Raw genomic sequence first — 22,994 nt, 5'->3', positions numbered from 1 at the left:
AGTATTCACAGTAGTGATACTTAGGGTCACACAGGAATAGAGAAATCATCAACATGGCTTTCTTACTGTGTTTTCAAATAGTGCCTTTTGTCCTGTAATCACCCAACCTCAGACTCTTGGGGCTGTATGCACAGGCCATAAGGCCCATTTTCCTACCAGCCTGGTATCATCCTGTTCAGATGACGCAGGTCAAAGAGCCATATGCCCCTTTACCTGTTGCTGCCACCATTCTCTGTGAAGGCCCCAACCATGGCCTGTAAGGGCAGAAGAGGGAACCTGGCCATGTGAGTGAAGCCAACCACTCCATTTCCACTCTTACAGGCTCTGGGAGCATCCTTCACAAAGAATGGCAAGGTGATAGCAATGGATTCATGGCGTGGCAGTATGTGTGCATCTGAACACCCACCTGTAGCTGCACTAGCCTAGGTAAGTGATGGAGCTGTCTCCTGTATTTCTACAACTTCATCCAGAAATAAATCTATTAAGGGGCCATTCACATTACCTTTTACACTGGTTTTGAAATCGATTCTTCCAAGTGAAGTTCATATTGGGCCCGATTCTGTCACAATCCATGTCGAGGCTTGCACAAGGAAATGCCCCTTACCCCAGGGTATCCAGAATCGGGCTAAAATCTGTCTTTTCTCAAAAGACCCGGGTTCTGTGAAATATGAACTTGTCCTCGATCACGTTCGGGGCAAATTCAGGGAGGGATTAAGGTCAGAGCACGGGCAGAGGTCAGAGCATTCCCTCCCCTCATCGGAGGGGAGGGGGAGGAAGAGGAGAAGGAGGAAAGAGACGAAGGACTGGAGGCTGAGAGGAGGCAAAAGGGGAAATCAGGGTGACTTTAGGGCTGCAAAGGGCTGTAAGAGGGAGGGTGGGGGGCAGTGGAGAAAGGGATGATGGAGGAGGAGGAGGAGGAGGAGGAGGAGGGAGCCCTGGGAAGAAGGGAACCATGGAGGGCATCCTATAATGGAGCAGGAGGAGGAGGATGAAGGAGCCAGGGCAGCTCAGAGGGAGGGGAGGGTCGGAAGGAAGGAGGAGGAGGAGGATTGCCCAGGGAAATAGGGCTGTGGGGCCAAGCTGGGGGATGTAGGGAAATGGATGCAGCAGAAGCAGCCTCTTTTGACAATTTATGCGCATGATTTTTTGGTTACTTGCTTGTTCTACTTGCATTTCCTCTTGCTCCTGGATTATTATTATTATTATTATTATTATTATTATTATTATTATTATTATTATTATTTGTGTTATATGAGGATGCTACAGTCAGAATGCCTGTGCTGCATTTCCTTTTATTCCTAATTGATTCCATGGGTCAGTTGGAACTGACAGGTCACTCTCTCTCAGCCTCAGTGGAAGGCAATGGCAAAGCTCCTCTAGCAGGAGGAAAAGGGTCAGTTCAGTTCAGGTCAAAGGCAGGGCACGAACGGAGCTCCCATCAGGCACCCCCCCCCTTTTTATTTTTTAAAATTATTTTTGACAAAATATGTGCATGTTTTTTTTCTTGAGGCAGATATATATGGATAGAACATGGCTAGCTGCTTGTTCACTTTTCCTTCTATTTGCTGGCTTCCAGCAAAGGGGAAATGTTGCAAAGGGCTAGACTTTTTTTCCTTTGCGAACCAATGCTATAATTTGAACGTTACATTTGTTGCTCTTGTCAATTAGGTAACTGGCAAAACGATACATGCTTTTGCTACTGCCTCTTCAGGGTAGCCCTGAATTGCTTTTAAAAGCAAAAAAGAATGCATGGCAATTGCATCGTTTTCTGGCATTTTTGAGGTGAAGAAATTATTATTATTATTACCTGTGTATGAGGCATTCTGGGGTGGCAAGGAGCGGGGGATACAGGATGCATTAGCTTGCATTTTGGGGTTGAAAATGGGGCCAAGGGCAGATCATAACCTGCACTGACCCAAATGCCCACAACACACACAAAGAGGTTTTAAATTTTGACAAAATGTGTGCACTTTGGGGCATTTTGTGCATGGCTCTTTAAAAAAAAGGAGGGAGGGAATCACACTTCCGATGCCCCTGCAAACTCACCTATGACAGGCGCCTTCAAGTTAAACCCGATAAGGCATTCAGGTTAAAATGCCCCTCAAATCTAGTGGGCACTTGCTAACGGAGAGATTCAGGGGAGGAGCATCTGGATCTACCCAGTTCCACCCACGTTAAATGGGCCAGTGGGAATGGGGCCTAAGAAGGGAAAGATATAACAGTAGGACACAGTACCCTTTGGTGTTAATATGGAGAGCTGTCCATATAGAAGCACCTCTAGAAAGGCTTCGAACACATACATTAGGAGTGAATCTAAGAACAGTTCCTGATACCAGCTGTATTAATAGGTGGTGACTTTGATGAATAACTGATATGTTTTGTGTATTTGTTTGATTTTTATCCTGCGTTTCCTCCAATGCACTTAGGATGACACACTTAGTTCTCCACTTTATTGCTTTATCCTCACAACAGCAAGTCTGTGGAGTAGGTCAGACTGACAGACAGTGACTGGCCCAAAGGAAACCAGTGAATTTCATGATGACTCTGAACCTGGATCTCCCATGTCCCAGTCTAACATTTAACCACTACATGACAAGAGCATCAACACCACACAGGCATAGCAGTTTGATCCCACTTTAACTGTCAAAGGCTTCATCCTGTGGAATCTTGGGATTTGTAGTTTGGTGACAACATTCTCTGCTAGAAAGCTCTAGCCACCCTGTCGTTGCTGTGTGCCTTCAACTTGTTTCTGATGTATGGCAACCCTACGGCAACCCTATCACAGGGTTTTCGTGACAAAATTTCTTCCGGGGTGGGTGAGTAGGTTGCCCCTTGCCCTCCTCAGGCTGAGAGAGTATGTCTTGTCCAAGGTCACCCAGTGGGTTTCCATGGTTGAGCAGAGATTCAAATCCTGATCTCCAGAGCAGTAGTCCAACACTATACCCTGCTGGTTCTCTTGGTTCTCTTCTAGTCACTCTACTGAATCATAATTTAAAAGGTATTCTGAGAAGAGGGATTGAATTCCCTCTTCTTTGGGATACTTTGGGAATTGTAGTTCAGTGCAGCAAACTCCAGGAGGAAATTCGAAATACCTTTCACCAAACTACAAATGCTAATATGCTATCTGACAAAGCCATTATGGAATCAAACTGTTGTGGAATCAAACTGTTGTAACAGGTTAGTATAGATGCATCCAAATCACCATATTATCCAGGAATCAGGGCTAGCAAGACAGGCAAGATGAAAGCTGGTCTTTTCAAAGCACCTCGCGCAATCAATGTGGCATAATAATGCACAGTAGTATCTGGATATTTACATGGTCTTTCAATACATTGTATAACATCTGTTACAACTATAAGGATTTCATGGCTCTCAGTATCTCTTTTCCTGAAGATCCAAGGACATAATCCAACAAAAGTTATGCGAATTTAGATCTTGTTTAGTTGAACTGAATAAACTGGCTGCATTCTTATGCATGCTTTCTTGGATATAACCCCCACTGAACTTAATGGTCTTACTTCCTAATAAACATCTACAGAATTGCTCTGCATGGCATTTTCAAGTTATTCTTTTTCTTAACTATGTTTCAGTTAAATCAATAAGACTTCAGTGTATTTAACTTTGGCTGGCTTGTGGCCCAGATTTGAAACCAGTATATTTGAAAAAATACAGTAACGACTAAAGGTCTTATTTTACACAAGAGACAAAAAGTTTCCAGTTATGCCTGACTATGGACACAGGATTCAGGTCTCCAGGCTGCAATTTAAGATGAAAAAATTTAATCCTGCCAAATGTGGTTTGCAGCATCAATCTCAAAATAAGCAACTATTTTAAAAGCCCACTTCAACAGCATTTGGCTGTTTGGATCTTATGAAGTAGCTATGATAAAAGAATCTTCAATTAAATTAAAAGCAAGGTTCATAAGTGCCTTGTTGGATCCTAAACAATCCAGAGAGGTTTGGCTATGCCTACTGTATACAACTGTGTGTCTGACTTGTCAAATGTCTAAAGGGTACACAAAAAAGAATTTGGAAAGAAATAGTTTATATGATTTTTAATTTTTTAAAATTCATTAATTTGGCAAAAGATTATAGGAGGTCAGTCTGAAATAGTCATCTCCAAGGTTTGATTCCAGAGAAAATTTTAGCCAGTAAAATAAATCTCTGGAAGTATGTTACTCACTGCAGAAACTATCAATAATCCTGATTAATCTTAAACTTTTAGTTAAACTTATTTACACACTGGAAAGAAAATCTGAATTGTATGTGTTGGGAAGGAAGGTGTTTGTGTGAGCAATTTCAATGGGTTTGGGGGCCAATTTTCCTCCTTGGTGAACCTCTGGGAGCAACATGGACAACAAATGTCAAAGACAAAACCAGTAGCAACCAAAAGTCCAGCAGAGGCTCCCTCTCTATTGTTACTATATGCCTTAAACTCTATTTATGACAACCCCATTATAAGGTTTTCTATTCAAAGGGCGTTTGCCATTGTCTTTCTCTTTTTTTAAACAGTATTTTTATTAGACGTTTAAAAATACAGGAAAACAAAAAAGAAAAAATGAAAGGAAATATATAAAAAAAGAAAACGAATGAAAGAAAAGAGAACAAAGAAAACACAAGACCAATAGAGAAATATTACTTCCAATCTTCATTATAGCAGTTATAAGAACACATTCATAGCTCTCTCACTACCAATCCTTTTCTTCCAATAATCTATTCTCATTAATTATCAACATCCAAAATCACTTGTTCTATTCACTTTTCCCTTTCCCCCTGCAAATCTTTAGCCATCTGTTGGGTATGCTTTGATTGAGAATTCCTGCATGGCAGGAGGTTGGACTGGATGGCCCTTGTGGTCTCTTCCAACTCTACGATTCTGTGATTCTAACTGTCAACAGCTTTTCTCTAATGAAATCAAGCGTTAAATCCATTTCTACTATATTTATCAATACCAGTGTCTATTCCTTCTTAATGGAATCCCCCCCCCCTCACATCTCCTTTCCAGCTATGTTGTTGTTAAAAATTGTGTTAACTGCCCTCAAGTTGGCACCGATTCATGGCAACCCTATGGATGAGACATCTCCAAGACCCCCAATCCTCCTCTGCTCTCCTCAGGTACTGTATTGTAGTTCATGTCCGTGACCTCCCTGATTGAGTCTATCCATCTGGCTTGTGATCTACTTCTCTTTCTACTGCCCTTAGCCTTTCCAAGCATTAATGTCTTTTTGAGTGAGTCTTGCATTCTCATGATGTGGCCAAAGTACAACAGCCTCAGTTTCATCATCTTGGATTCCAGGGGGATTTCTTGTTTGTTATGTTCAAGGACCCATTTGTTTGTCTTTTTGGCTGCTCACAATATCCTCAGCACTCTTCTCCAGCACAACAACTCAAGTGCGTTGATTCTTTTCCTATCTGTTTTCCTAACTGTCCAGCTCTCACATCCATATGTGATGATGGGGACCACTATGGCTTGGACGATTCTGACTTTAGTGTTCAGTTGTATGTCTTACTCTTTAGTATCTTCTCTAGTTCTTTCATAGCTGTCCTTCCCATACCTACATATTAATATCTTTATTTGAATCGGTATATCTACCACATATATTAAGACATCAAACATTTTCCCTCAACATTTAAAATCACTTTATACATTCTAAACAATTTTTAACATCATATCACAACAATACCTCATTAAAAATAATTTTATAAAAGTTCTTTTTATAAATCATTAGAACATTCTATGGCACCTATAGAACATTTTGGAAAAAATTTACAAAAAATTTATATGCATTTTCTTTAAAACCAAAACATTATCTATAGGTATATCTATACTGTAGAAATAATGCAGCTTGACACCACTTTAACTGCTGTGACTCCATTCCACAGAATCCTGGCATTTGTCATTTTGTGAGGTACCAGCACTCTTTGGCAGATCCTGTAAAACTACAAATCCCAGGATTCCACAGGATGAAGCTACAGTACTTGAAGTGGTGTCAAGTGGCATTATTTCTACAGTTCAGATGCATCCCAAGTTTCACTCTCTTAACCACATATTTTCCCTTAATCCATCAGGACATTATAGCCAGAATTCACAACACATTTACCCTATATTCCTTAACTTCTTCTTCATTTTAAATTTAACTGTTGATTTCTTCCCCTGCCTTATGAACTTTAAAATTCCTCTTTGCAATTGTTTAAATGTTGTATCACCAAATTGAGCACTATCTGAGATACAAACATCACTCTGAACCAACACACTCTTTCCATCCCCAAATTTCTCCTTATTCTTCTATTTTCTTTTGAAATAGTAGAGTGATCAAATAATGTGTTTTCTTTGCAGTATAACCACATAGTGCCTGCCTTCTTTTTCAAGTATGAAAGCTAATGCTTATTAAGAGAAATACAATGATACAGAAAAAAAATAAGAGAAATGTTAGTTCTAAATAATTAGTAAGACTTAAAGACACAGTGAGCCATACCCACTCCTGCTCTGGGAACAACCTGACAGGATCAAGAGAAACATGACAAGAAGCAAAAACAAAACAAAACAAAACAAAACAAACACCACCAACAACAACAACCATAAGACCACCAACCCTAAGAGCATCAGTCTAGGTCAAATGGAAGGTCAGCATTGTTTAAGCAGACAAATAGCAGTCAAGGAAATCTGAGGATGCCTGTCTCTATGTACTCCTACACATACAAACAGGCAGCTTGAGTGTAAGCTGAATTACCTCTCTATCACCTCCAACACTGCAGAGGCATCCAAAAGCTTCAAGGAGTTGTCATTTCAAATCAGCAGCTTAGAGCTTCAAATTCAATGAATCTCAAGACAAAATTGCTTTTTACCTACTCAGGTCTAATATGCACTGCACAAATAATGTCAGAGAGCCCTGTTGCCCCACAAAACTATAAATCTCAAGATTCAATAGCACCAAGCCATGGCTGTTAAAGTGGTATCAAACTGCATTATTTCTGTAGTGCCAATGAGAGCTCAGACTATTGGTTTACCTATAGAGTTTATCGCATTAGCTTTAAAACCGGTTCCAGCGGGAGGCTCTCTGGAGGTTTTAAAGTTAATGTGATAAGCTCCTAGCTCACTGCTAATCCAAATGGGAGTCTGTAGACTAGTTTGTCTAAGCTACCTGCTGGTCTCTAGGCTATCTGTTGTGGGTTGCTGGAGAGCTTCCAGGAAAGAAAGGAAAAACTGCAACCAATGGACACAAATATAGTGCTGATCACTATCACACTGAGGCTAAGGGAAGAATCTGCCAGTCTCCCATGTCAGAGAGCTTAAGAAGCACAGGTTCAGTTTACTGTTGTCTGTGCTGACAAGCTGTGGCTCTCTAGGATTTCAGACAGGAATATATTCTGATCCTCCCTGGACACCAAATCTGGAAACTTTAGCATGCAAAGCATGTTCTCTGTCACTGTACTACAACGTAGATATAATCCACACCACAAATCAGTCCCAAAGGTTTTGCCAAGGAGAAGAATGAAGCTATTTAATTTTTCCAAATGTATTGGCTATTTTTCATGTACAAAAAATAAGTCAAATCCAATATGACACCAAACAGAACAGTAGAAATGGATGCCCTAAATCTACATTTGGTATGACTTTAATAAACATTGATGAAGAGATGAAAAGACAGTGGACATTCATCTGCTTGTAGGAGCATAAGAAAATGCTTTGTTCCAAGTGAAACCATTGGTTCTTCTAGTTCAGAGGTGAGCATTTCAAGAGGTGGGGGTCCTCTCCAACCAACCAGGGGAGGAGTGCATCCTGCTGCTGAATGGCTGGATTTTGGTAGCATGTCAGTGTGTTTTCTCTAAAATTACTGCCACACCATCACATTTCAGCAGTGTGGTATTTTAAAAACATTGTACATGGAGGTATATACCGTGTTCCAAAGGAGAATCATACTTCTTGAAGTCTGAATCTACTCTGAAACAAGATGAACACTACCCTGAACATCAAGCATATAATGAAACAGGTGGCATTTTGGCCTTGCAAACATTCATCAGCACAGTGAGAATTTTGGCAGTGGTGACAGGAGGAGCTTGGTATGCTGCCAAATGGAACTGGGGATAGAATGTAGCCTCAAGGCTGCTATGAGTCCCTATTCCGGGAGGAAGGCAGGACATAAATAGATGATGATGATGATGATGATGATGATGATGATGATGGTGGATGCCTGCCTGCCTGCCTGCCTGCCATGGATTCAGTTCAGTGCTGTAATTCGCTGGCAGCAACTCCCCAGGGCTGAAATCGTCTTTTCCAGCCCATGGAATGAACCATAGACCTTGCTATTTGCTTTGGCTCCTCCCCTCAAGGAAAGCATTTTCTGCCTTCATCAAACTGATTCTGAAAAGAGCTGAGAGAAGTAGATCATAAAACAAATTTACCTATTGCATCTGGAATGAAAAAGTTGTAGCCAAGAAGGCTGTAGTGAAGCACAGATGGAATAATCCCTTTTAAACCAGCGTAGCTCCAATCAGATTGACGTGGGTTCATTTGGAGAAAGAGTGGAAGGTGGCTAACCCTAGAAGAAATCAAAAGAGATAAAACATCAAATCAGAGACATTTAAGGGCTCAGTATTTACTCAGGGGAAGGGGAATCCAGTATTACATATGAACTATGAAGAATTCTGTACAGACACAGCCACTGGATATCCATCTATGCTTTTCCTACAGCCCTTGCTTTGTGGCCAACTGCAGAATTAATGCAGTTTGACATCACTTTACCTGCCATGGCTTCATTATATGGAATCCTGGGATTTGTAGTTTGCTGTGGCACCAGAGTTCTCTGACAAAGAAGGCTAACATATCTCATAAAACTACAAACCCCAGAATTCCAAAGCATTGAGCCATGGCAGTTAAATTGGTGTCAAATTGCATTAATTCTGAGGTGTAGATGCGGCCACAGAAAGGATGGCACACAAACAACCTATATTGATTAAAACCCAAATCCCCTTGAGATTTTATAAGCAATGACGGGGCAGCAAAAAAGGTATGTGGCCAGTGTTTTTCCATTGCTACAGCTACTCCAGCTACTGCTGGAAAATGGAGCTTGCCAGAACTTCTCTCTTAAAGTGGGGAGATTCAAACCACTATACCATACTGGCTCTCACATAAACTACACATACTTTGTATACTTTGGCAGGAAACTCATTAGTGCACTACAGTGACATAAGTACACCAGGCAGTAGATTGTTGCTGTTGCTGTGTGCTTTCAAGTCATTTCTGACTTATGATGACCCTAAGGTGATCCTATCATGGGATCTTCTTGGCATGACTTGTTCAGAGGAGGTTTGTTGTTGCCTTCCTCTGAGGCTGAGAACATGTGACTTGCCCAATGTCACACAGTGGGTTTCATGGCTGATCTGGGAATCGAACCCTGGTCTTCAGAGTCATAGTCCAATGTTTAAACCAATACACCAGTAGCAGCAGTAGGGAAAAGGCCATGGGTACCACAGCAGTGAAGCATTGGTGAAGCAGAATTGCTCAAAGCTGGCTGATTTTGGCTGTGTTCCTTCACTATATCTGTGTAATCTTGGAAAAGGTAAATTGATTAGCATGGTAAATTAACAAGATTCTAGCCCAAACATGCAGTGTAAGATCACTTTCTTTTTTACATTCAGATCAATTTGATGGAAGAGGAAGAGCATATTTCAGGTGGATTGACTCAGTCAGGGAAGACAGGGTCCTGAATGTGCAACACCCGAGAAGAGTTTTAACAACAAGGTCTCTTCTCCCTCATAAGGCCACAAAACAAACAAACAAACAAACAAATAATCAAAGCTGCCTTGAGAGCACATAACAAGTCCTATGAATGAAAAGCGGCTGGAAAACTCCTCTTTGTTCACAGGATAATTGCAGGATTATTGTGATGTCATCTGAAAATCTTCACTAAATCATGCAACACTGACTGGAGCATCACACTATGCTCTCATCTCTTTTTGCCATATGAAAAAGACTGAGAGAAAGTAAGAAAGACACACACACAGAAAACAAAACAAAAAGGAATGGGAGAACACTTGTTGTGTAGCAGAGATGATCTGCACTGGTAGAGCTAGGAGAGGAAAGTTAAGATATTTTACAGAACACTGTGTAACTGTACTATACAGTTCAATATCCATTTGATAGTACCTTAACTGCTCTGGCTCCATGAACCCAGTTTAATCCCTAACTCCTCTCCTTGGAGTACATTGGGGACTGTTATTCCAGTGAATGACCCAGAGGTCTCTGGCAGAGAATGATTCCCTAGGATAGGAACCACACACATGAAGTGAAATCTAACTGATGTAATGGTATAGCCCTGATGCACTTTGTGTGAGAGAATGGTCATGGCCGAATCATAACAGGAAAACAGCACCATGTGAAGTGCGGTATGGAACAGTAGTGGTCAATTGACTTCTAAGTGACTGCAGAACAAGAACTGTGCTAATGGGTCTTGTGGCTGAAGAAGAGATTACAAGATTACAGAGCCAGTTCAATGTCTTTAATCTCTTATTGAACCTGAGGGCATTTTTCTTCTACAGAGAAGAAAAGGGAGGCTTTTATAATCATTATCGCCTCTCCCTATTCCCACCTTATAGCAACCTGAACACACAAATGTATTTACAAGCATTTTCTAATGCTGCAGAGACTTTGGAATTATTTTTCTCTCCTTCATAAGGCTGGGAGCTGGAGGGGGGGGGACAAAGCTGAGACTGTTTTAGAAATATACATGATTTGTAGATTTTTCCTGAGACGCACCTTGTGGCAGCACTAATTATTGATGTATTTCCCAGTGTAGCTGCCAACATGGCCAGAATGTAGATGTACTTGTCCCCACTGAGTTCTGTGGGAGGTGGGATGGCTTGCTCCATAAATAAGTTGCCTTCACCACCTTCAAAAGCTACATACTCTGCTCCCAACTGTTGCTTCAAGAGTCTCACTTGGTCCATGTACCAGAGCACAGCTGCTTGACTGGTTACATTCAGACGAGCAGAAAACTGCCCCTTCCACCTGGTAAGCAGTGGCACCTGCAACAGAAAAATGGACACCAGAAGGACAAAGCGGGAGCTTTAGATAATTACCTTGTGTTCCAAATCAATGGTTAGATTAGATAAACCAGGAAATCAGTTTAGTGCTTGAAAATATAGCAGGAAGACCTTTTTTGAGAATATCTGCTCAGAAATGAGGTTGCATGGTCATTCTGCATTAAAGGAAAGTGCAGTGGGCATTATTTGAACAGACTGGTTGATATTGTGGAACTGATGTATGTTTGTGTTGTTGACCTATGGCAACTCCAGGAATTTCATAGGATTTTCTTAGGCAAGGAATACTCAGGAATGGTTTACCATTGCCTTCCCCTGAAACAGAGCTTGCAGCACCTGGTATTCGCTGTTATTGTCCAGGCTTAGCTTCTGAGGTCAAATGAGATAGGGTGCCTTCTGGGTATTCAGACCCACTCATTGCCCTGTATGAATTGATATAGCTATTCCTGGTTGTTGTTTTTTCTGTAGTATTGCCTACCCTACAGCTGTTCAGATTTGGCAAGGACAACCCCAATTAACTCTCCGCCACCCCACTTTTTCAGCTGCTTTTAAAATGTCCCAGTTTCTCTCTCCTCCTCCCAGTTTCCCCCTCTGCTCTCTCTTCCCACTCCTGTTTTCCACCTCTGTCCTCAATTTATTGTTTATGGCTGAAGGAACATGGTTTTCACCCCAATCTAGTTTCTACCTTTTGTAGACAGGACTTCTTATATTTGTGGAAGGTTTTCTGATCCTATTAAGTATTTTTCTAACCTTGAAAAGACTGGGGGGGGGAGTGGAAACCAAGCTGAGACTGCCTTAAAAATATACAGTTGGCCCTCCATATCCATGGATATATTTTTTTATCAAGCATCCAAGACTGGAGAATATTTTAAAAATATATAAATTCCAAAAAAGCAAACCTTGATTTTGCCATTTTATATAAACAACATCATTTTACTATACCGTTGTATTTAATGGGACTTGAGCAACCATGAATTTTGGTATCCAGTGAGGGTCCTGAAACCAAACCCCAGTGGATACCAAGGGCCCACTGTACACAGTTTGTAGATTTTTTGAGACAGACACATCTTGTGGCAGCAGTAATTACTGATGTTTCCAGTGTAGCTCCCATCAAAGTCAAAATGCAAGGAAGAAATCCTTCCTTGATTCCTCACTTCTCTACAATCCTCTGTGTCACCTTCTATATACTCCAGAAGACTGAGTGACCCTCCAGAACAGCATGGTTGATAGTTCTAGAAACAAGAGAAAGGAATGGCAGAGATCATCAAATAAATGCCCTCTCTTCCTACCTGTCAAAGTATTCTAAAGGGAAATTCATTCAGGGAGTACTCCCATTGCTAGTGGGGACACTGGGTTAACCTAGGACCCTTTCATACTATGCAGTTGTGGTGCTATGACTATACACTTAACTGTCATGGCTGAAACCTAAGGAATTCTGAGATTCACAATTTGTTATGGCACCATAGTTTTGTGGCTAAGCATTCTAAATGTTCCTCCCTAAACAACACATGTAGGAAGGAACCACAGCAATCAAAGTGGGATCACAGTAATATAACTATGTACTATGAAAGAATTTCCAAACTTCTGTTCATTCTATTGTTACTTGTGAGTGTTACTGTACAGACATAGTTGATTAACAATAAATATAAATATCCTAAAGGCATCAGATACCATCTTCTTGGAAGCTAAGCAGGATCAGCTTTGGTTAGTACTTGGATGAGAGACTACGAAGGAATAACAGGTGCTGTAGGCTATATTTCAGAGGAAGGGCTGGCAAAACCTCCTCTGAGTATTACTTGCCTAAGAAAACCCTGTGAAATTAATGGGGTCGCCATACGTTGACATATGACTTATAGGCACATATACAGCTATAAAGCAAGACCTGGAGACATAGATTTATAGATGCTATGGCTAGTGGGCAAGAAACCTGTCACTAAGAGCCTTATCACATGGAAGTTTTTGCAGCTTTTTGCAGCTCAGATCCGACGTGACTGTGGGTCCAACAATGCAAATTCACATGATAACGTGCTGTGTTATCACACACAATTCCTTTCTATGGGAGCTCTTTCCATGGCGCTTCCGCAGTGAATCCAAAGTGACTCCTCATTTTGATGAATTCGGAAAAAAGTGAAGTCACAGAATTCGCTTTCAAGCTCACTTCGATTTCACTCTGAATTGGTCTGGTGTGGAATGCAACTTTGCTTCTGCTCTGGTACACCACCGCAACCCCCCCCCCCCCCCCGGTTACAAATTTCCCATGATGCGGTGCTGCAATTTCCACCCATTTCCTTTCGGTTGTCCTTTTACTTTCAGGGCAACTATAAGGGCAACTCATTTTTTGGGAATATATATATATGTGTGTATGTGGGTGAATGTGAATATACAGATATGTATGTCCATCCATCCATCCATCTATCTACAGTATGTGTGTGTTGAAATTGCTGAAATGGAAGGGAAAATAAAAAAGGGCGATGAAGAAGACACAGAAATATTCATGAGGCAAATATTCACACAATCAAGGTCACGATGCGTTCAGATCCCCACTGAGCATGTGCAAGGGTGCCGATTCGAATCATTGAAATCCCACCAGTGTGATAATACAGTGGACCCTTGTTATACGCTGGTGTTTGGTTCCAAGATCCCCCGTGTATAACAAAATCCGTGTATGCTCAAGTCCCATTAAATATAATGGCAGAGCAAAACGGTGTCCTTTATAAAAAATGGAAAATCAAGGTTTGATAATTGAAATTTATACTTTTTTGGAACATTTTCAAACCGTGTATGCTTGAATCCGTGTATAACAAATCCGTGTATAAGAAGGGCTGACTGTACAATTTGCACCCTTTGCTTGAATCCACATCACGTGAGTTGCCTTGGATTCGATTCCCCCGTGATTTGGAAGGGCAACAGAAGGGCAACCAGGTGTGATACAACATTCACATTATAACGTGAATTTGCATGGCTGAACCAGGGGTCACCCTGCATCTGAGTTGCAAAAACTTCTCTGTGATAAACACCTAAGACTCCACTATTTGTTTGTCACTAAGCATTTCAGACACATATATAGAGTGTTTTGATTCAAAGTTATCTCACTAAATGACCTGGTATTTCCTGTCTTTGCTTGTCTCATATTTTCCCTTCTGTACTCTACAGCAACTCTGGAAAAGTGACTTAAATTGAGGTTATGGCACACCATGGAAGTGGAAAGCTAGGAGTGGTGAACCTCATGTTGGTCCTGGAGCTGAATTACAAACTGGGGAAATGTCTCAGGGGCTAAATGAACTCCAGCAGCAGATGGGGCTCAGGCCAGAATAAAAGGAGGTGGGGACAGATGTTATTCTTATCAATTTGGCGATTTTCTCACTTGACCAACAAAGCATAGCTCAGTTGTATTCATGAGAGGGAGTCCTAGTGCAGTAGCTTTGGGGTCTTTAAAGCATAGCTCAAATCCATGCAGCAACTTCCCAGACTACAAACCAGGGTTCAGTTCCACAACACAGGTTCCCAGAATTTAAACAGCATTTTATGTCTTCTACTCCTCTCATGGGCCAGTGTGAATTGCAGAAAGAACCTGCCGACCACAAAATAATTTTCACAGACTTTATCTTGTCTAAAGGTTGCCCATCTCTGAGCTGCATGCCCTCCCTGCTATGCCAGGGCCCCATACCTTTGTGTAGTTTGGTGCTAATTCTCTACTAAAGCTACCTTTAGCCTTCCAGATGATTTGTGCTTTAACTTTCTGAAACCCTGATCACTGGCCATGCTGGCTGGGACTCTTGGGAATTGACATCTCAAACACTGGAACATCAAAGATGAAGATCTACTGTGCTAAAGTACACCAAGCCAAAGAGTCCTTATATCTCATGACAACATCAGGTACCACTAGATACATCTGTTCAAGTGAAAGAAAGATCATTAGGCATGTACCATATAATCACCCGATTTTGAATGATGGCTTAACCAAAAGTCTTCTTTGCCTTCCTGCAGAGACATCTGAAAAAGACGGGAGTTGATGCTTGCATGAGGGGACACAGTTATGGAAAGTTTTAGAGGTTTTATAAGTGAATAGTCCATGTCAAGTCTTAGTGTGTGCAGCCTTTTTCTTCTCACAGCAGGCAAATATGTGTGGTCCTGTGAAAAGTTCAAAAAGAGGACATTATTGGACCATAATTTTGTCACAAAGACTGGAAAGCAAAACTGAACCACAACAGATTATCCATTCATTATTAAAATGACACTCCACAAGATACCAGATCATATGTTTGACAAATTTTCCCTACTTTCTATTTGGAACTTAAGCACAAAAGCAGTGATGTGTGAAGTATTGCTGGAAAAGAGTAGAATTGCTTATTTAGCAAAATATGAACAGGCTAAATAGAGCTCCTGTTTATAGGTAAAGGGGTTCTAATACTATAATTAAACATCTTAGACCAGCCGTTGTTTCAACAGTGCTTCAGTGCTGAGTGATTAAGGTGAATGGTCTGAGATGTGGAATATGGGGGACGGGGGGGGGGGGGTTAATCAGTGCCTAGATGGAAAATTATAATACAAAGATTTAAAAAGAGATACCAAGAATTTAAAAAGAAATAATTTAATATAGAATACCAGAATTTAAAATATTTCAGAAATAAAGAAGGCAGATGAAACTTTTGTCTCATAGTTATGGTATGTGCCTCTGCAAATCCACATACCATGTTACGAAGTAGCGTTGTGGAATGTTCGCTGAGAATGATTAGCCCTTCCACGAGATGCCTTTGCAATTTATTGAAGAAAGATCTTAATCCTTGCTCCATTTTGGCAGCAGAATCTGCTGCTCCATTATACCTCCAGACAGGCAATCTGTATTAATAATTAACACATTGATTTTACCACAGTTTGTTTGGGCCACAATTTTTTTTTTAAATTAGAAGAACACCACAGACTCAAATTTTATAGGTTAAACCTGGACAACTAGTTAAATTCTATGAAAATATTAAATAGTATGAAGTGTGGAGACTCTTGACCCTGCTTCTTCTGTGAATAAAATGTTCAAAGTCCTAATTTGATTCAGTTTCCTGGATTTGATTTCTTAATGTAGCAGGAAAGGGAGGATTTGTATTTGACCAAAATAAATTACAGGGAGCAAATAAGTGGCTGAACTCCATCTTTATAAAGGGAATTGCCATGTTGGGCCAGATCAACAGGTCATACCCCTCAGCCTTCTACAAGAGCAACAATCAGCCACCTGTTTCAAGGCAGTTCAGAAGTATATCCTCCTGTTATTAAACTTCAGCACCTGACAGGGTAAAAACACACAATGAAGACTAAAGATCTGGGGCTACCATAGTCAGCAGCAAAGCTTGAAATGTTAACGTCTTGGAAAACAACTCCAAGAAATTCCACAGCCACAATTCTGGGAGTAGCTATAGTTGGGTAGCTTTCCCAGCACAAGAGATTTTTCACTATTAACTTTATATACAGCTCCAGAATTCTAGCTTCACCTGTCACACTGTGGGTAAATAACTATCACTACCAAACTACTATTGCTAACAACAACAGCAACAAAAATTACGGCAGACAAATGTGTTTATAGGAGTTAAAATAGGCAATTATTTACCATACACAGTGCTTGGCTTGAGTATATAAATAATTATATGGCTAATACACCTCAAAATGCCACAAAAGGTCCTACAGCAACCAGTAGTTGGCCAAGTGCTATGTCATCCCTCCTTGAAGGAGTTCACAAGAGTGATGTTATACCACTACCAGGGTGGTTTGTTGTTGTATGCCTTCAAGTTGTTTCAAACTAACAGTGACCCTAAAGTGAACCTATCACAGGGTTTTCTCGACAAATTTCTTCAGAGGGGGGCTTGCGATTGCCATCCTCTGAGTCTGTGTGAATGTGACTTACCCAAAGTCACACAGTGATTTCAGGGCTAAGTGGGGATTCAAACCCTAGTCTCCAGAGTCATAGTCCAATGCTCAAACCGCTATACCACTCTGGCTCTCTACCAAAGTCGTACCTAGTGTTAAAAACAGGTAAATTTATAAAGAACTAAATGCTTGTACTTTTAATGTAGGAAAGAATTAATACTTAGCAAGAAGTTTTATACTGCAAGCTACTGAGCACTCATAATGATGATGTTCATGGCAAGAGAGGTGTAACCATTCGCTGACTGGATGTTTTGAGAAGGAACAACAACCTTGTGGAGGCTGATATGGACTGGAGAAATAGTGTAGCAGGGAAGAGCTTTTAATCCTTTTCACAGGTGCACGTTAGTCACTCTGCCAGCTGTTTTCTCCATTTTGCAACGCTACAAGCACATGTTCAAGAATGAAATTACAAGTGGAAACTGCCACCATTTGGACAGCCACCTTTGAACTGACTCCAAAATCAGGAAAAAACAGGAATTCTGCTTCTGGAAACCTCCAAGAATGATAATTCCCATAGAACTGTGGTGTTGGAAGTAACCATGTCCCTATGTTCCTGTAGTTCAGCCGCTTACCAGTGCAGGAATCTCCTTTAAAACCTTGTTTGTGGTGGTTGTACAAAACCGGAAATGGACTTCTACTCAGTTTTGTTTTTGCTTTGGGCAACTGGTGTGACCCATGGAGTTGGGGGATGGTGAAGACTGCCCTCTGTCCCTGGAGCATGCCCACCATATCAATAAATAGATGTGGTGTGCGTCTGTGTATGCATGTGTGTAAGGTATTTGGTGGATGATTTGGAGCAGAGAGCTGGCGATTGAAGAAAGAGTTAATTTCCCACATCTGCCTTTTGTAAAAAAAAGAAAAAATGCACTGGATCATTGTTAGACATGCCCATTTATAATCTGTAGTAAACCCGCAGTATAAAGTAGCTCTATATATCCATTTAGATAGCTCTTGGAGGGAGGTTATTTGATTTGATTTGTATGTATGTATTAAAATAGTTGCACCCTATACCCTAACACCTTAGAGTGTGTACAATAAAATTAATTTAAACAATTAAAAACCATTTAAAACTTTAAAACTCTCAAAGATAATTTGTTGTTATTGTTATGTGCCTTCAAGTCATTTCTGATTTATGAAGACCCTAAGGTGAACCCATCATGGGGTTTTCTTGTCAAGTTTTGTCCAAAGAAGGTTTGGAGACTGTGAGACTTGCCCAAGATCACTCAATGGGTTTCCATAGTCAAGCTGGGAATCAAACTGTGGTCTCCAGAGTTCGCAGTCTAACACTCAAATTGCTATGCCATGCTGCCTCTCATTATTACATTATCTAAAACACATATTTTTAAAAAAAATACAATAAAACAGTTAAAACAGTTAAAACCATGTACAGGAAATGCAGAGAACATTATTTTGTAACAATAACAACAAGTTGGTGCACTAGAAGCCCATAGGGGCTTAAAAATGGCCACATACAGCCCAATGGCTGCTCTTTCACACACTTGATATACATGAATAAATTAGATTAATAATTAGATTCCAAAGGTATTCATAAAAGGGTGCATGACAACTGGAGTGGGGCCTTATTACAAACCTTCCTGTCTTTTCCTTACCGAAGTAGATTCATCTCTGGCAGCCTTCTCTGTTGTTCTGAAAGTTGGCTTCCCACTTTCTGATGGGCAGAAGTGATGTTTGGATTGACACACAAAGTATACTGCAGGGAGGCCATGTCAGTGCCAATGGGGCTCTCAAGGCAAAACTGTTTGTTCCTCTCTATCGAGATGGAGATAGGAATATCGGAGGCAATCGTCACTGTCACCCCTTTAGAGACAGGAGGGAGTGGGGGATTAAAAAAGGTAGCTGATAGTGTGTTTCACTGAATCCATCACTAGATACATTTCCAATGTAATTCTTGGAATTTGCGTGTGAGAAATAAAAGCTGCCACTTCTTGCCTTAATCCCATCTTTTCATTGAAGGGTAAAATGAGCCTGCTTGTACATCTCTGTTAGATGTTTATTCTGCTTCCAAGGGCACAAGTTTCTCTGTGGTATCTTGGGGCACCTCTAGACTGCACTTGAATCATCAACTTGGAATGCCCCATTCACTAATCTTTATCCACAGTAATGGTGATGGTCATTCTTCCCATCTTTCCCCTTTGTTTCTGTCACTTTTATTCTTACCAGAGGAAAAAATTGAGGAAAAATGTCACAAGGAGTCCATCTGCACTACAAAAATAATCCAGTTTGACACCACTTTAACTGTCATGGTTCAGTGCTATGGAATTCTGGGAATCTCTGCTTGGTGCAGCAACAAATTACACCTTCCAGATTTCCATAGCCATAGCCATTGCAGTTAAAGTGGTGTCAACTGGATTATTTCTGCAGTGCAGATGCATAGCTGTTTAGTACTGTACCTTTTAGTCATAAACAATAGGAGCCCTCAGTTTAGAAGCACCCTTAATTGTCCATCACCAACAGATGGTGGATTATCTTAGTTGACAACTAAGTCAATGGCAGACCTCTTTGTGGCTCTGTTTTTGGGTTTACTGTGTGTCAAAATCAAAACAGTAAGTCTTGAATATATGACTCAATAATGCTAATTATATTGCTTGTGGCTGAGCCTGGAGTGACATTCTGCTGTGTACTGATGGAATAAGATGTCTAATACTAGAATTAAGTACTAAAATCTCTGCATGCCATTTGAATCTCTTTAGATCTGGAGTGAGCAAAGTGCAGCCTGCAGGCATTGTGCAACCCAGGGTTGTTTTTGTGGCAAAAAAAGATATCTAGGGGGTGTTGAGAGTATTTCCACCATGTTTCAACCCCACCCAACCTCTCATGATCAAAACATTATATCCACATTTTTCAAGCCAAAGAGCAGTGATTAATATCTCACATTGCTGGAAAATCAAGTGAGGACAAACAATCTTACCAGTAGATCCCAAGAAGTACCTTTCTAGGACAGATCCATAGGAACTGGGGCTTTTGGTAAGATTGCTGATAATGAATGGTTGGGACTTGATTTTCACATTGTTCAGAGGCCAGTGTTGGCTCTTCACAGTTGCTCCTCCATACCAGGAAATATTGAGCATAGAAAAACAGTCCTGCAAAGGAAAATATTAGAGAGAAAATTGTATATATACTTGATGACCAGATTTGCTTTTGATCACCAAGGAGGAATTGAGCATTGCCAGCTATTCCCAGCCAGGAATAATGTAATGCAATACTAAAGATACAAGGAGAGGTCTCTAAATATTATCAGATGTGCAGGAGCCAAAGCATTGTCAGTTCTTCATAATCAATACAACTAAAGCTTGTAAAAATTACTTTTTGGCCTACAACCCCTAGTGCCCATAATGTCTAGGAAATTTTGGGAACTGTTATTTTAAAAAAGTAACATTTCCAAGGTTTGGTCATAACATACAGGTTTCTTTTATCCTGAACCAAATCTCCCCCACTAAGGCCTCACACAGACATGAACCAGCTTGCTCACTGTATGGAGGTATAGACCCTAAAAGGTTAATTCCACTTCTATGGCATGGTTGAAGGTAGCTGCCACAGCTACATTAACCAGGGACAACTTTCCCCTAGGCAGAGGAGCCTAATTCCCCAGGCAGGATATACTGGGGATTGAAAGTGGCAGCCCCCAGCCATTCCCCTCACAGGAGTTTATCATATGAAGGAGCTCGGGAGTTTATCCTGTGAATATCCTCGAAAAATCGCATAATTATTCATAATGATTTCACACAATATCCCACAAAACCTGCCACTAAAGTGGTCACAAAGAAGCATTAATGTGCATCTTTTTATTTTCAGGATTTCAGCGACAATGCATTTCTAATATCACTTTATTTGTGCAATTGTGTGTGATAATCATTTGCGCAATTACTTGCCATTTCTGCTTCATTTGTGGGATGCTTTGAATGCACTTTAATCTCTCTTTAATCTCTCAAAATCAGCCCCAGTGCAATAAACTCCACAGAAAACAGAGTGGTATGGAGGTGTGCCAGACTGAAAACTGGAGCAGTCTCCTGTACTTTTAATGGTTGTATGCAAGCGGTCGCTTGTCACACAACCAGATAACAAATAATAAACAAATAATATCTGTTAAAATTCCTTCTTCTGCAAAGAAAGCCAAAGTATCAGTGGACATGATGGGTAAGATATTCCGGAAACTATAGCTGGAAAAAGTAAAATTTCTATGCTCTGCCCAGGCCCTATCAAAGTCATTCCCAGTGCTAAGCTAGGGAGTTGGCAAGTTCCACCTCCCACATGAGAGCACAGTCACAAGGCTTCTTAGGGTAAGACCCAGACACATTTCAAAGGGGATTTGGCATTCTTGACAGTCTCAGCATTAGCAGTGATGTTGTCTCCTTTGCACAGTGAGTTCAGTCAACCACTAATGAGCTGAAGACTCCTTGTCTTATTCTGAGTATTGCATATCACACAATTTGTTTCCAGCAGAATCAAAAAAGTGGAGGGTGAAAATTACTTCTTTCTCAAATGGCTAGTTTTAGGTTTGCTTTCCTTTCTTAATCAGAAAGGAAAGTTGAGAATATGTTTTGAGGGGAAATTCCTATAGGTTATTGAACACAGAGCCATAACAATGACCCTAAAAGGAATGGATCCCTCTTCCAAGGACTGCATGGTTGTCAGTGGAACCTTCTCACTCACACATATTGCAGCATAAATGTACTGGAGAAAGCACAGTGGTTCCCCATGTCCATCTGTTCAACACGTCAACTCTCACTGCACCTTGTACAATACAACAAAGATGTCTCCTTACAATCAAGGAAACATCTCATCTAACTCAGTACTTGAGCAAGTCCTGCAAAGATATCCTTTAACAGCCTCTGTGTGAACTTTTAAAAAGGAAATTAAATACAGATGTTAAAGCCATATGAAATCAGATACTTTTAATTTTATATAAGCTAAGTTGTATTTCATTTCACAAAGTGAGGGGCAGAGATTGTTTCCACCCCCATGATGCTGAAGATGTCATAATATTGATAACATACGAATTACACTCAATCAGAACAAAGCCCTATTTATTCCAGCATGCTATTCATATAGAGACACACTGGTCAGCAAGTTCCCTATGGGAAGTCCATAAGCAGGGCATGAATGCAATAGCACCCCCTGCTCATGTGCTCCAGTGACAAGTAGTGAGATGCATAACTGCCTCAAACAATGGAAGGAATCTGCAGCCTCTATGACTAGTATCCATCAGTACCCTTATCTTCTGTGGATCTGTCCCCATTGAAAGCCAGCCAAGCTGGTGGCCATCACTACTTTTTATGGTAGCAAATTCTACACTTTGACTATAGCTTGCATGAAATTCACACTTATCTCCACTACAAGAGGGGCCAGGTTTTGCAGGCTTAGGGAAATCTTTCAGAAAACTATAACATATACATCCAGACTGATTGAAGAGTCCCAGATTTTGGTCCTGTTATTTTCACTTATATACCAGGTTAAAATAAATTGGCCTGGGGAGCTGGTAAAAAATGTCTGTGATCATAACAGAAGCTGACAGAAAATATTCTGGGATAAACAAAACATATATGGATCTCCAAAATAAAATCAGAAAGAAAAGGAACAAAATCTGGGACTTTCTGGGACTAGTCTTTTTAATCAGCCTGGATGCACTCAGAATCTCTATTATGTGAATGCTTTTGTTGAAAAATCCCGTTCCAGTCCAAACATCTCCATAATGATTGCTAAATCTTTGATAGAGATCTGAATGCTGCTAGGCATTTCCAGCCTTCTAATGCAGTTAGACAGAGCTGTCACTATCATTATACATTTGAGATTCAGATTATTGTATTTTATATAGTCATTGCACTATGCTACATAGCAAGGTCTTTTCAGATTTCTGTTAACACACATACACACATGTACACTCATATTATACAAGTCAAGGGAAGGTCCCAAACACATTGCAGAAATAATCCAGTTTGAGACTGCTTTAACTGCCCTGGCTGAATGCTAGGGAATTATGGGAACTGTAATTTTGTGGGATATTTGATCTTCTCTGTCAGAGAG

General features: G+C 40.6%; 2 protein-coding genes across 3 annotated transcripts in view; both read right to left on the bottom strand.

The window, feature by feature from the left end:
• Positions 1-22,994, bottom strand: part of LOC121926322 (sodium/hydrogen exchanger 10-like) — a 587,624-nt gene that overhangs the window by 390,352 nt on the left and 174,278 nt on the right. The window lies entirely within an intron of this gene.
• Positions 1-22,994, bottom strand: part of LOC121924340 (SITS-binding protein-like) — a 60,378-nt gene that overhangs the window by 23,249 nt on the left and 14,135 nt on the right. For both annotated transcript variants that reach the window (XR_006102572.1, XM_042455736.1), the window contains 6 exons: positions 19,882-20,053; positions 18,563-18,770; positions 15,731-15,878; positions 14,967-15,170; positions 10,756-11,024; positions 8,403-8,539 (listed from right to left, as the gene is read on the bottom strand). Coding sequence is in view for 1 of the 2 variants with exons in the window: in XM_042455736.1 (XP_042311670.1) it covers positions 8,403-8,539; positions 10,756-11,024; positions 14,967-15,170; positions 15,731-15,878; positions 18,563-18,770; positions 19,882-20,053 (1,138 nt within the window). In the remaining variant the exon portion in view is untranslated. The remainder of the gene's footprint in view (positions 1-8,402; positions 8,540-10,755; positions 11,025-14,966; positions 15,171-15,730; positions 15,879-18,562; positions 18,771-19,881; positions 20,054-22,994) is intronic.

The sequence above is a fragment of the Sceloporus undulatus genome, chromosome 1, assembly GCF_019175285.1.
Source record: "Sceloporus undulatus isolate JIND9_A2432 ecotype Alabama chromosome 1, SceUnd_v1.1, whole genome shotgun sequence".
Taxonomy (NCBI): domain Eukaryota; kingdom Metazoa; phylum Chordata; class Lepidosauria; order Squamata; family Phrynosomatidae; genus Sceloporus; species Sceloporus undulatus.
This window is presented reverse-complemented; position numbering and strand designations above follow the sequence as displayed.